Below are 14399 nucleotides of genomic sequence, written 5' to 3' on the forward strand. Positions count from 1 at the left end.
GTTTATGAGGTCTTTGATTATGACTCCATTGATTCCATGAAATTAAATATTCTTTATCATTATATTTATACCTCATTAGCTTATTTTGGCTTTCATATTCATTTAATAATTCACAATCTTCATTTTTAAATTGAAGTTTAACCCATTCAGGATTTAAACAATGTTTAATTAATCGCGGAATATCTGACATCATCTATATATAGCTTCTTTTATAAAAGATAAAAAAATAAATTATTTTAAAATTAATGTTAATTTTTTAATGATTTATAAATAAATATATTTTAATGCATCGTCTATATATAGATGTAACAAAAAAAGTCACACAACCCGCACTCATCTACTACTCATTAAAAATGTTCTGAAAAGATTCTTTTTGTCAAAATATAGTTTCAAAAATATATTATTCTGAATTTGGACTGGATAAATAACAAAAATGATTTCATGACAATTTTGCAAATGTCAGAACACTAGTCAAATGACATTTTGCATTTTTTGTTGTTATTTTCAACGATAATGTCGAAATCTGAATTGATAAATTTGCCTCTCACATGATTCAAGACATCTAAACCGATTGAAGAACAACTGACTTGATTTTTCTCTTTTGAAATGATTTTTTTTTCTATCGTAAATTTTTTTCCTAGCATTTCCTATGTCTGAAACAGAAGGTATTTCTGATTCGTCATGGGAAATGTGGAATTCTAAGTCTGGAGAAGACGATTATCGTGTCACAGATAAAGTTATCTGGGACGAAAATCACGAAATCTCTGTCAAAATTTTAGCTCCTCTCGGACGTGGAATAAGTGGTTCAGTTTTTGCTGTTCAAGTCGTTGAATGCGAGAAACAACCAACAATCGTCAGCACAATGCTTTGCTTGAAAATTTTTAAGACAAATAGTGTTGCAATTTCACAAGCTGAAAACGAAATTTTGATATTACCATTAACTCATCGAAACTTTAATACTGGACGATTTTCTGTTTTCCCATCATATTTAACATCTTTCAAAATTGATGGACATTTAGGCTTCTTAATGGAGTTGGGTGGTCCGTCATTGTTCCATGGCTTAAGTATGAGGAAAAACAAAGGTTTTCCTCTTTCAGCAGTCAGAACAATCTTAATTCAGATTCTTAAAGGATTAGCAGAGATGGAAAACAAAGGTCTTGTTCACGGTGATATCAAGCCTGAAAATATAATCTTTTCTCTACGTAAAGCAGGTAACCTAACCTCATTCGAAGCATATAAAAATGCAATTTCGAATCTTTCGTTTTCAATCATGCGCGATGAGTTCGAAAATCAAGATGTTTTGAATATATCTTTGATAGATTGGAGCTCATCTTCAATGGGATACAACCAAAACGCACAATACATGCAATCCAGATATTATCGAGCGCCAGAGATACTAATGCGATCATCTTACGGGCCCGGAGTAGATATATGGTCCACGGCATGCGTTGCTGTCGAACTATTTATCGGAAAACCCCTTTTTCCGGGCGCAGATGAACTTGATATGATTAGAATCATCCAGCAACGGCTTGGAATCTTCCCCCATTCAGTAATACGCAAGATGGGCAGTGATTCAATCGCCGCATCAACAGATGAATGGATGATTGACCCAAAAAACTACTTACCAGGTAATTTCGAAGCATTTATATGCGAAGAGTCCCGTAGACAGGACAATGAAGTCCTTCTTTTCATTAATTTGATGAGATTGATGCTTCAATTAAACCCAGATGCAAGAGCATCGGCATCATCTGCTCTTTCTCATCCATTTATAACCGGAAACATGAAGCAAAACAAAAGAATAAGGAGAGATTCTGCTTTTGACAACAGAAAACTTCCTTTGATAGAAATCCAAAATGCAAGGAGATGCTCCATAAAAGGAAACTCTCTATTTAATTGATATATGCAAATAATATATGCGGATAAGTTTAATTTTCTTGCTTTTAACATGATTAAAATTATTTTTCTTTCTGTGTTGTTTTAAATCCAGAATCATAATACTTAATTTGCATGAATCATAATACTTAATTTGCATGAATCATAATACTATATTGTATGATCATTGACTTGTGTTGACATTAATTTCAATCAAAGAATAATATCTTTTTCAAAATATAATATATGATAAGCTGTTCATATTAGGCAATGAGTATAAAAGTGGAATTTTGGTGAAAGCATGAATAAAGCTGCTATTACTGAACTAATTCTTTTAATTTCATATTTAATACATCGTTTATGATGCATGTAATAAAATTCATAGCACAATTTCCATTTTATTCTCAATCTTTACTCACAAACTGAATAATTTACATAAATTGTTTATATCTCAAAATATTTTTTTGTACAAAGAGGATTTAATACGTTGATTGCTAAATATTGGGCTATAAACATGGAAAAATGTAAGTTAATATTAAAAAAGAAAACAGAAAATATTTACAAATCCGAGTTTTGATCATTTGGAAGGGGATCTTGTAGTGAAGGAGGTATAATAACAGGTGCAATATAAAGCTTTTCATGACTATCTTCCTCTTCTTCGTAAGAATATTCTTCTCCTAAAATTGAAGCAGGAGATCTAAGTGATTTAAGGCTAGCAAGGCTAATAGATTGATATCTTTGGGTTTCGGGAGTTGATGGCTCAAGACTAATTGCTTCTCTATTGAAATTAATAATCAAATTATTTCCTCCCAGAACAGACAAAGTAAATGATGAATCCGTTACAGAGAAATCATCATTAAAAGATATTGTGAGGTCAATAGATTGATCAGCAGTTAATATTCCGCTTGTTGGTGAAAGATTGAATTTTCCATTAACTTCTTTAACACTCCAGTTTGCCCATACATAAGAAGTGTTGATTAGTTTAACTTTTTTCTCTTTTTCACCATTATAACTTACGATACTTGGTTCTAAATTCAAACAAGGCTTACAAAGCTCAACAATCTCTTCATATTTATCACGGATGATCTGTTGAAGCTCATCAAACTTATCTTGGTTCTTTACAGGTACAATTAATTTGAAATTTCCAAGAACAGGTCTATGGTCTGAAAATTTCGATTTTAATGACCTGTAACAGACACATTCTATAGGGCAAGGATAGTTCGCTGCAGGAATTTTCAGATTAAAGTTACAATCTGTCAAAAATTTACAAGATCCTTTCTCTTTGAAGCATTTCCAAGCATCTGTTTCAAAATTGATCGTTTGGTCAACACCAAGTGCGCATTTAGGTGGGTTGTTCTTGTAAAGGATTCTGTCAGTATAAGAGGGAACTCTCTTTTTTTGAGAGGTGTCGTAAACATCAGAATTATTGTCAAATTTGTAAGTTGGGTTAAAACGAATTTCTGCTTCGTTTAACGTTGAAAGAATTGGATCTTTATGCTGGGCTTGTTTCAACTGATCGTTTTGCAATAACTGGTCAACTCTTGAGTTATTTGCGAAATTTACAGCGGTTTCATAGGGCAAAACCACTCTAAAATTAAGATCTCCTGCAATGAAAATGTAATCATATGATTCTCCGATAGTTTCGAAGATCTGATGCAACTGATCAATTCTTGCATCGAGATTTTGAGCATGTGCTTCCAAATGGGCTGTAGCAACCATGATTTTGGCCTCTCCTACAGTGATAGGAATGAGAACTGCTGCTTTATTAGCTATTAATCCAGCAACTCCTAATTTTAAGTTTGTTGTTGGGCCAACTTTATGGGGAATCGCTAAATCTTTGCGTACAAGTACTGCTATATAAACAGTTCCTACAGTTTCCATACAGGCTAGTTCGAAATACGAATTATCTCCAGCTTCTGGTGAAGATTTAATGATATCTGTCCATACGGCACGATGGTTTGTCGATCCAGTAACTAAGTACTTAACTGACATTTCTATCTCTTCTATAGCTATTACAACTATATCTGCTGAAGCAGCGGGTTGAGTAAATGTTTTCTCGAATTCTTCTTTTGTAACAGCATCAGGGGTGTTTCCTGCAACGTTCCATGTTAGAATGGAGATCCTAACTTTATTCGGTTCTAAAAAGAAATTTTTATTTTGTGAAATCATCATGCTTTCCCAGTAGGCATGAGCGGTTTTCGATAAAGAAATAGGTGTAGCAATAGATGATTCTGTTGAATCTAATGCATTTAGACTTAATGTCGATTGTTTCATTGCTATTGTTCTTAGAAATGCTGTATTCTCTACCATAAATTTATCTGATATGTCATTGCATAGAATAGAACATTTGCCTATATGAGAGTATATTAATTCTAATTGTAAAATGTCTGTAAATTGAAATTGAGTTGAAATTCCGTCATATATTGAAAATTCAAGTATTAAACTATCATTAGAGACTACTGCTGAAATCTCAGCAGATAGTGGAACAAAACAAGATGTCTTTGATCCTAAATCTTCAATAATAAGAAAAGATCTAGAAATTTTGTCTGATATATTAATACGAATTGAGTATTGTTTGCCATTGCTCATTGACTTTGCAGTTGAAGAAATCCATGGTTGCGATTTTTCAATCGCCGCTCGCATTTTCGAGCGATGTCAAATTTTATGAATTATATTCTACTTTATTTTTAATACCCTTTCTCTTATATTCATATTGAAATTTAAAACGGATTTCAGAGCAATTTTATGAATTTAAAATTATTTCCGATATCAATTCAAAAATTCAGAACAAAACCTGATGTATACGGAAAGAATATTATACAGATTTTATACAAATTTGATTTATATAAATGGAATCAAGCCTTGCAAAAGATATACAACAAATCAAAAATGCAATACAAGGATACAAAACCATATTAGATGATATGATATGCAATTCTTCTTCATCAGAATCGTCAATTCAATTAGGAAGTACGTTTACGCCTGTGAAAACAGGCTCAACGATGAGCAAATCACCTTTTAAACCAACAACAATACTAACGTATTATAGTTTACCAAACAATGAAGAAGAAGAAACAAAGCAAGAAGTGGATACAAAAGGTTCAATGCATTTTTCTGAAATTATGACAAGCGATGATGATGAGGTTTACGGAAATATTGAAGGTACTCCTATAAGTAGAAAAGAAATTCTTAAAAGACACAATAATTTTCTGAATTCAACGCCAAATCAAAAGACTGGCAATTCAACACCAAGAATCAATAATGACCTCCAAATAAATGATATAATTTCTCCATCAATTAGAAACACACATGAAAATGAAATTGATAATATTCTACTTTCTTCTGATGACATGAAAATGTCTCCAATTATTGATAGTACAAAGAAAAGAGTTCACACCCCTAATAATGCTCAAAAATTAACTCCAATTTTGAAGAATAGAAGATTGAAAGCTTCTCCAATGATTCAAATGGCTCTTAATTCATCAAGTGATGATTTCGAAGATGAAATTAAACTCGATGACGATGAAAAAATTGATATTCCAATAAATACAAGAAAAGTTAATATAATACATCCAAAATCTCCAACAATAGCAAGAGGAATGAACAAATCTCCTATAGTTTCACCTGCTACTAATGATAGCGATGATGAATATTTTAATATTTCACCAATTAGAACAAATCCTAAACAAACGCTAGATTCATCAAATATTAGTCCAATATTAGCTAGCAAAGCAGCATCGCCAATGGTCTTAAGCGATTCTGATAGTGATGATGAAATTCTTCCAAAATATCAACCACCAGAAGCAGATAAAGTAGAAAAATTATCAGAAGTCCAGATTTCACCACCTAAAAAGGAGAGTACATCAGTTTCTTCCTCAAAAATCCAATTTAGCAAACCAATTTCATCAATTAACTCACCAGATCCACCAACAATTGAATCAATATCATCTAGCCTTGCAGAAAATGCTGACTTTGACGAATTCCTTAAGAAGCATCCAATTGTTAGGAATGCAAATGATCCTTCTGAAATTAATCTTTCAGATTTCGAAGAATCCGAATCAGAGGTTCAAATAGATATAACTGAATCATTACCTGATGAAAATCATCCGAAGGAAGCAAATCATCAAATGATGAATGATTTAGATCATTTAACTTCAGATTTAGATTTAGATGAGATAGATAAAAAGCTTGCAAAACTAGCATTGGATGATGATTAGAAATATTTTGAATTTTTATTTTATTCTAAGTAAATGCAATGCTTTCTTAATGAATATTATGATAAACCTTTATGATTGTTTGATTGTCTTACAAAAAAATTGATTCCTGCTTGATATTTTGGATCACAAAAACAAAAGAAAATGATTCTTATAACAATGGGAATTTCCTTTAGAGTTTTTCGAGAAGCTGAATAACAGGATCCGATCTCACAAGTTTTTGAACATCAAATACATGCTTTGAAACTATTTCTCAAAGCCTTGCTGAAGGAATATATGTTCTGAAGAAATTATGATGTAAATAAGTAAATAAATTTCATCCATAATTTAGATTCTATTGATCAAAACAAATATCATTTGATTGAGAATTCACTCGGACCGAACAATACTAGTGACAATATTCCATCTCCAACCAGGGCTGGTGGTAGCGACTTGGATCTAAAACCAAATGTGATTGATATTGCAGATCGAACTATGCAAAGCTTATACAAAATCTTAACAATTGCAAGATTATTGAAACAAACTTTAATAAAAAATAATGATCTTATAATTATCTAAATATTTGGCTTTGGATATTTTACAATTTATTCAATTGGTATAAGTAAGTAAATGCTTCATTTAAACAAACAAAGTAGAAAAACTTTCAAATGACAAATGATCTCGAATGTCAAAAAACTGTGTGACGCTGTGTGGTTTGAACATTCATCATTCAAATAATCTGTTTCTCAGAAAAGAAATGGGATCAAATGTTGCACGTTAAATTTTTTCTCGCGATTCAAAAAATTTTTTAGATTTTAATTTTTTTATGAAATGTAAAGCGCATTTTCTCTGGTTTCTTTATATATTAAAGGATAGATGCGAAGACGAAGAAGCCGCTGATATATGCAACAATCTCAACGAAGATAGCTATGATAGAATATGTCAATTCGTTTCAAATTTAAATAATTACGTTAAATTGACATGGTATATATTTGAAGTCAAAACAGATTCACCATTAAAGATCCTACATGAAAATGGGTATTATAAATACGGAGATACGTCTTTATTTACTCAAACCGAATTTGACGAGATTTCATTCATCAACTTGATAGAGTGCTATATGTGGGCAAACTTAGATAGACGAATACCAACTGATTTACTAGTAAAAACGGTCGGCAAAGTGAAAATTTTCGCTTCAAAAGACCCAGAAACGATTCTTTGTATGGATCAACACTTGTTGTTATACATGCACAAAATTACGACAAATTCAATCAATATCACATGATTTCATCGGCTCAAACCATTTTCGAGCACTTTTATATTCATATATTAAAGATGAATCGCTTTTGAAGTTCGCAAATCCACAAACTAATGCATATTTCTCTTTGAATACATGTGCTTCATACGGATTCCATAAATACTTTGAGCCTGAAGAATATCGACAATCGCCACTTGTAATTATGTGTTATTTAGTTGATATGATTAAATTTTTAGATGAGCTCAAGCCACGCCCCGCTCCACGCCCTGTTTCTCAATTAGATGTCCAGAAAATTAACAAGAATATTGCTGAGACTAAAAAAGAAGTCGAATCTATTAAAGTTCGTTGTGGGGCTCTTGCAAATGACATCAGTGTTATTACTGCACGCATTTTAAAGATGAAAAGAGCTTCATCAACATTATGTACGGTTAGAAATCGTATGACACCAGGACACAATGAAGATTCGGCCATAAATGGTCTTCCAATACTTAACGTCAACTTAGATGCAGAACCAAGACCAAAATCTGCATTAAGAGTCAAATGGGACATTCCTGATGAAATAATGTCCAGTCATAGATCTTCTGTGGAAAGTGGACAACCACAAAAAAGTCCTCAATCCGCAGATTAAGAATTTTTATCACATTTTGTTATATTTTATTTTGTTTATAATTTTTTTTAATTTCTTATAAATGCATCAAATCTTTTCTAAATAATGGGCCTAAATAATAATCAAAATTACAAGAATAGAGTTCGAATAAAATTTATGAAAAATACGATTTTGGTTTTTTATCTGTTTAAATCATTGATATCATTATGATGATTCATATTGATGATATTCATGAATTTAACATAAATGAATTATATTGAGTTATATTTTCAATTTTGTAAATTGTGATTTTCTCAATATTAACCAAGAAAATCTCAATTGGGGCATTTGTTAGGTAGACTTGAACCATGAAAATGAATATAAGATCTTTAATTAACAATAGATTTTTATACAATACATAACAAACATTAATATAATCAATTATATTCCAGCATCTTTCAATATAATTGCGCCTTTTTCATTAATTGCTTGTGAGATTTGCAATGTTGTGTCAATTGCGACAAATTTATTATCTTTAATAGTATAAGGACTATACTTCTTTCCTAAGTTTGTTTCTATTATTGCCATTAAGTCTGAGACTACCAATTCTTTTTCTACTTTGATAAGGAAAGGATTTCCATAATATCTTAGTTTTTCATCGCATTTAGAGAAACATATTTTAACCAAGAAACCTCCTCTGTTTATCTTGATTTGATCAAATAAAATTGGCTGTGAAGTATCTGAAATTGATGTATTTTCATCAACAAAAGAAGATATTCTGTGCTTGTGAACTATTACAGGTATAATTTCCTTTGATTCTTCAAGAGCAATTATGTTAATAAGAAGATAAATAGGTATTCCATTTTTGACAAAAATTGTTTTGTTTTCAATCACCTTTCCGAGTTCAGCAATTTTATATTCAACTTGAGCTAAATGTCTGTAGTTTTCAGCACTAGATTTCTTGCAAACTGTGAAACTGATTTCATTTACAGAATCAAATGATAATTGTTCATTAAGAGTCTTTTCTAAATCTAATACAATCAAATTACTTGGATTAGAATAAGGGAACAAAATAATGACATCTTCGTCATCGTCATAATTTTGAATATCGAATGTAGAAATTAAGAAATCAAAGAAATTATCATTACTTATATTTGATGGAAAAGCAATTGTTTCATATTCTGTATTTCCTAATTCATCAAATTGCTTGCATTTGATTTCAACAATATTTCTTTCTTCTTCAACATATTTACTGACATCATCAGGAAAAACAGAGTTCTCCAAACGTGTTGAACAAATAACATAAGGATTTGTCTTATAAGGAGGTCTCTTTCTCTTGTAATCATTGAATAATTTAGCTGAAAGTGGTTTGACAGCATTTGCAACAATAAAAGCAGATTTTCCTTCAGCCAAAAATCCGATTTGTTCTTCAGGACTCGCTTTAGAAAAGTTCTTGTTATGAATTACATATTCAATTTCATATTTCCTAATAGAAGGAATGAAATCTTCGATGACTTCTCCAATTTTCTTTTTAATGGAAATAACTTGACTTCCTTGCAATCTCAAAGGATCATTCATTGATGGATCATAAGTATAAATGAATGCTAAAATATTATCAAGTTCTTTCGCTTCATCAGCTTCTTCCAATTCAAAATCGTTATCAACAAAAATACTATTAAAAGTTCCAAATTCTGACATCAATTTATTGCCATCGGTTTCGATGTCCAAGTATTTTTGCGGGAAACCATCTTTCACGGTCCACAACCTTGAGAAATCAACAGATTCCCCGATATTAGTTGAAATAGTTTCTGACAAACTTTTGAGGGTTGTTTTCTCAGGAACAAAATTAGGAATAAAAGATTTGCAACTTTCAAACCAAGCTCGACTTCTTCTTGCATCACTTTCCAATGAATCTTCTGTATAAATTTGCAAACTTCCAAGAGGCATTTGGTTCTGCTGAATAAACTTTCTCTGCTTGAAAGATTCGCTGTTTTGAATAAGACTCAAGAAAGTTGATTCTGATGAATATTGCGGCTTTTGCAAATTTGGAGGAATTACTTCATTTGGAACATCAATAAATATTTGGTCAAGTAAGTCCTTCCTAACATAAACCAAAATATAAGCAGAATAAATTTTCTCAATAGTACTTTGTGCATTTGGTAGTCCGCCGAAATTATCTTCAATTGCTTCTTGTGAGTTACATTTAGTAACTTCTGTATCATTGAATTTTATCCATTGGTCACTTTTTATATTTGGTCGGATGAAGTCATAGTAATGACCAAAATCAGGGTTTCCTGAATGAACAATAACTTGTGTCAAAACATATTCAGCAGTTTGCTTTTCATAGCAATATTCAGACAAATCTAATGTATCTTGGAATTCAAATTTTGAATAGATTTTATGGTTTCTTTGAGAATTCTGATCGTATTCAAATCTTTGTAAGTGAATGGACAAAATTTTTGGACATTGCATGATCTTCATTCCCATTTCTACATCTTGCATTCCGTTCTTTTCTGATTTATATTCATTCTTTAATATTTCTGTTTCAAAATACTTTTTCAAACTTTCTTGTATATTTGACACTCCATTTACCATGAGACTTAAATCCATAAAAGTCTCTATCTTCTCTGATTTTTCATCAACATTAATGCAATTAATAAAATGTACCATCTTTCCATCATAGAAATATTTCGCAATGTCTCCTAAACTCGTCATAACAACATCAGAAAATTCATGAATATCTTTTTGAATCAATAAATCATCAAATGACATTTCTAAAGCATCTGTTAAACAATAGGTTCCTTGACTAAGCTTGGACAACTGAAGACCTGCTAATATTTGTTGTAATGCACTATAAATCTTGTTCTCAGAATCTGATTTTTCAAAAACGGTTTTTCTCAAAAGTGGAATATGAAAAAGTGACTGAATTAAAGCATTCATATAACAAGTTGAACCTTGATTCACTAATCCTACATATTCGTCCTTTCCTTTTTCTACTTCTTTTGAATTTTCATTTTTTATTTCTTGAGTGTCACTTTTTTCAATAGATTTTTGCAAAATTTTTACGTTGAGAGAAATTAACATTTCATCATTATATATATAAACTTGATTGACGAGTTCTTCCTGAGTTAAATCGAACTCAATTTTAGTTTTGTTGTTTTCTAAAGTTACTTCCCAATTAATCTTTTTACTTAATGGTTCATCATTCTTTCCTAAACTTAATATTGAAGCTGTTATTTCACTATATACAGGCAATTGGCCATCAACAAATTCAACATTGATATTGAATTTTTCCTGATTATTTGGACAGATCTTAAACATGAAGAACCGACTGGATCTCATGCTGACCATCTCGGTTATTGTTTCTCTGTTCGAAAAATTTTCAATCGACCATACAGATTCAATAGATTCTATCTCTTTTTCCTCCATTTAAATGCTTAACGGTTTTGAAAAGTGACAAAATTTGATGTTTGCCAAATTTTGATTATTGCCATTACAGATGTTGTACATTAATGCAATACTTCATTTTTATTTTAATTTTCAAAATATGTCCTTTACTCTGATTTTTATATCGTTGACGATAGAAAAACATCTCACCTTTTATTGATTCTTCAAGTGGTTCGATATTTGATTAATGCTTAGCAATATATACAGATATCAGAGTAAAAAGAAATAATCTCCAAAATTGAAGTGTTATAAAATGTAAATTCTTGCCATTGTAAACTATTGAATATTTTGAATGATTTACATGGTAAACTTGGTTTTATTCCACGATAAAAATGAAATAATTTTAAACATATATCACATTGCAAAATATTTTTTATAAATTTACCTAAATTCAATACTTTGTCAGAAAAAGTGAAATTGACAAACTTTCAATTTTCATAATTGAAGCTTCCAAAAGTTTGAGTAAGATGAATTCGACTATGCTCTATGTGTAATCAGCTATCTTATATAATCTTCGATGATTTGAATAAAATTGAAGGGATGAACTTCCTCATACTATCAATATGTCATCATTTCTAAGATATATTGTGAATAAATTTGAACATTATCTTATCGAAACAATGATTAAATCTTGAATATTTTTCCTGATTATATTTTTGATGAAAGATCATATAAATAAAACAATGAATGGGTTGTACAAACATAAAACAAACAAAAATTTACAACATAGTAAAAATTATCATAAATAACAAAAAATATAAAATAAATTAACAAAATTAGCGAAAAATAATGTCGCAATCTAATAATATGATATCAACTCTAACATTGTTTTCCTAAATTAGAAAAATTCTGTAAAAGATGAAGCAATAATTATAGATTTTCCTTTATCAGAGACGAAATATCTCTGACTGAATGTATCTCCAGTTACTGATATCGTTGTTTCCTTTGCACGAGATGTTGCCGCTTGTCTACCAGTGAATTCAACTTTTTTGAAGAAATCTTGCAATCCAGGCTTTTCATCCTTAGTTATTGTGCATTCTCCGCACTCAAACAGCATCTGTGCCGCATCAGGACATCTCGGGAACTTCGTCAACAACGAATCTAAACAAGATACAACGAATGCCAAGTCTTCTATAGCTTCTACAGGCTCTACACACATAGTAGCCAAATCATTCATGGAAGGAGACTTAGTATTCCTATATCTCCTGTCAAAACTCAGAAAAGCTCTGTTAACTCTTTCAATTTTTTCAGAAATTTTTGGTAAAACTCCGAATTTCAAGTCAAAAAGAGCTTGTTCCATGCAGATAACAATTATCTGGGGTAGTATTTCACCAGGAGCAAGTGTTTCCAAGTAATCCAAAGCCAGTTCGATCTGTTCTAAAGAATCAAATAATCTTTGTTGTTTTCTGGCTTCGCAAGGCTTCGTACTATCCCAGACTTTCTTGTATTCGGGGTTGAATCCTTCCTTAACATCGTTAGTCTTAGGATCAAAGCTATGTGGAAAATACCAATGAACAAAATCCGAAAAAAGTGACATCGGATTCGATGCTTTGAAAGAAGCAATGTCCGATCTTAGTTGAGTTGCCTGCAAGAATATTCGGGAGTCATCATCTTCAGCGGATTGCTTGATCAATTTGTCGTCGGCGTCGAGCTGATCTTGAGTTCTCATTGGAATAACTTGTCTTTCGGGAGTAACGATGAATCCTGGGCCATTAACAAGAGGAATGGTTGTTTCACCATCAGATTTGATAAAACCTGATTCTGGATTTTTAATACAATAGTTAATCATCTGCAATTTTTGATAAATCACGCAATACTGATAATTTACGCCTTCTGTATCTACGCTTGGTATAAGAATCTTACGCTCAGCATTATGACGTACTTGTTTGACGAATTTATCCCATAAAAGAGACATTGTTTCGACAGTTGGGTTTTTACACATTTCTATTGAGAGTTTTGCTAATGAGCTACTTGGTGGTGCACCGTGGAGTGAACATTTGAAACTTCTAGGTGCTTCTTTCGATGAAAAAATGCTATTTATGATTTGATTTGCATCTACAGCGTAAGGAGGCGTAATTGCGTCTTGTATAGTTGGATATGTCCATACTGTATGTAATAAAGATATTAAATCACGTAATCTCGATTTCCTTGTGACTTTTTTTCTGAATTTTGATTGAATTGCGAGATGTGAAGGGTTTGTTACATCTGTTTTCATGCTGTCTATCTTTGTCTCATCGAATACCAGGAATAACTTCAAGAATTTCACAGGATCCTCTGTAATTTGGGTGTAAAATGTGTCTTTTTTGAATAAGGTTCCATTTCTGAAATCGTACTCATTCAAATTCGATATGTATCTGGCCGAAACAAGAATTTTCGATGGGTCAACTTTGAATTGATTGACAATTGAAGTTTTTATTTTCGTTTGTGAACGAAATTCGGCGGGCATTGACTCATAAAATGAAGATTGGAAATGCTCTATCTCTGATTTCGTTCTTTTGATACCTGCGAAGCATAGTTTTGTTTGATCATTTTGAATTATTATTGGAATTTCAAATGACGTAGCAATAGCAGCATTACTCAATGCAGAATTTAATGTATGAATATCACTCTCTGTTAATTGTCGATCTTTATTATATACATATACATAATCTGTTTTGATGCCAAATAATTCTGGAATTGCATAAACGTATTCTTCATTATATGCTAATATTTCAAATATTTCCTCTGGGATATAATAGTTTTTTGGTATGTAAATTAATTTATACGTTTCATTGAAGATATTGATTTTTTCTGACGTTTTTTGAATAGGATTTGGAATCCATTTCCTAAAAATATTTTCAATACCATTGATTCCTTCCTCAAGTGGGGTTGCTATTGAAAAATCACTCCAGAACTCCCCGTGGTCCAGGTGTTCAAGAGTTTTCATTGAAAAGTGACAATTTTATATTGGATTTTTTATTGAAATCAAAACTATCACTATCTGGTGTTGAAATTACGATCATTGATTGAAAACCGTTTATTATCTTTGACGAATTTTTATCAA

At 31.2% G+C, this 14399-nt stretch overlaps 6 protein-coding genes across 6 annotated transcripts; 3 read left to right on the plus strand and 3 right to left on the minus strand.

Annotated features, from left to right (window-relative positions):
• Positions 1-157: 157 nt before the first annotated feature.
• Positions 158-2091, plus strand: TVAGG3_0259790 (protein kinase protein; the record flags this gene model as incomplete). The annotated part of the gene is made up of 1 exon (XM_001327984.1): positions 650-1897. One exon carries the CDS (start codon positions 650-652, stop codon positions 1895-1897), a length of 1248 nt encoding a protein of 415 aa, XP_001328019.1.
• Positions 2092-2358: 267 nt separating this feature from the next.
• TVAGG3_0259800 (phosphatidylinositol-4,5-bisphosphate 5-phosphatase protein) lies at positions 2359-4545 on the minus strand (the record flags this gene model as incomplete). The annotated part of the gene is made up of 1 exon (XM_001327983.1): positions 2431-4182. The coding sequence occupies one exon, from the start codon at positions 4180-4182 to the stop codon at positions 2431-2433; it is 1752 nt and encodes a 583-aa protein (XP_001328018.1).
• A 158-nt stretch (positions 4546-4703) lies between these two features.
• On the plus strand, positions 4704-6765 carry TVAGG3_0259810 (uncharacterized protein; the record flags this gene model as incomplete). The annotated part of the gene is made up of 1 exon (XM_001327982.1): positions 4722-6089. One exon carries the CDS (start codon positions 4722-4724, stop codon positions 6087-6089), a length of 1368 nt encoding a protein of 455 aa, XP_001328017.1.
• Positions 6766-6899: 134 nt separating this feature from the next.
• Positions 6900-8010, plus strand: TVAGG3_0259820 (uncharacterized protein; the record flags this gene model as incomplete). The annotated part of the gene is made up of 1 exon (XM_001327981.1): positions 7544-7951. The coding sequence occupies one exon, from the start codon at positions 7544-7546 to the stop codon at positions 7949-7951; it is 408 nt and encodes a 135-aa protein (XP_001328016.1).
• A 285-nt stretch (positions 8011-8295) lies between these two features.
• Positions 8296-11473, minus strand: TVAGG3_0259830 (ubiquitinyl hydrolase protein; the record flags this gene model as incomplete). The annotated part of the gene is made up of 1 exon (XM_001327980.1): positions 8351-11338. The coding sequence occupies one exon, from the start codon at positions 11336-11338 to the stop codon at positions 8351-8353; it is 2988 nt and encodes a 995-aa protein (XP_001328015.1).
• A 584-nt stretch (positions 11474-12057) lies between these two features.
• TVAGG3_0259840 (positive regulation of glutamate neurotransmitter secretion in response to membrane depolarization) lies at positions 12058-14282 on the minus strand (the record flags this gene model as incomplete). Its single annotated transcript, XM_001327979.1, has 1 exon — positions 12195-14282. The coding sequence occupies one exon, from the start codon at positions 14280-14282 to the stop codon at positions 12195-12197; it is 2088 nt and encodes a 695-aa protein (XP_001328014.1).
• Between the last annotated feature and the right edge of the window lie 117 nt (positions 14283-14399).

The sequence above is a fragment of the Trichomonas vaginalis genome, chromosome V, assembly GCF_026262505.1.
Source record: "Trichomonas vaginalis G3 chromosome V, whole genome shotgun sequence".
In the NCBI taxonomy this organism is placed as follows: Eukaryota; Parabasalia; order Trichomonadida; family Trichomonadidae; genus Trichomonas; species Trichomonas vaginalis.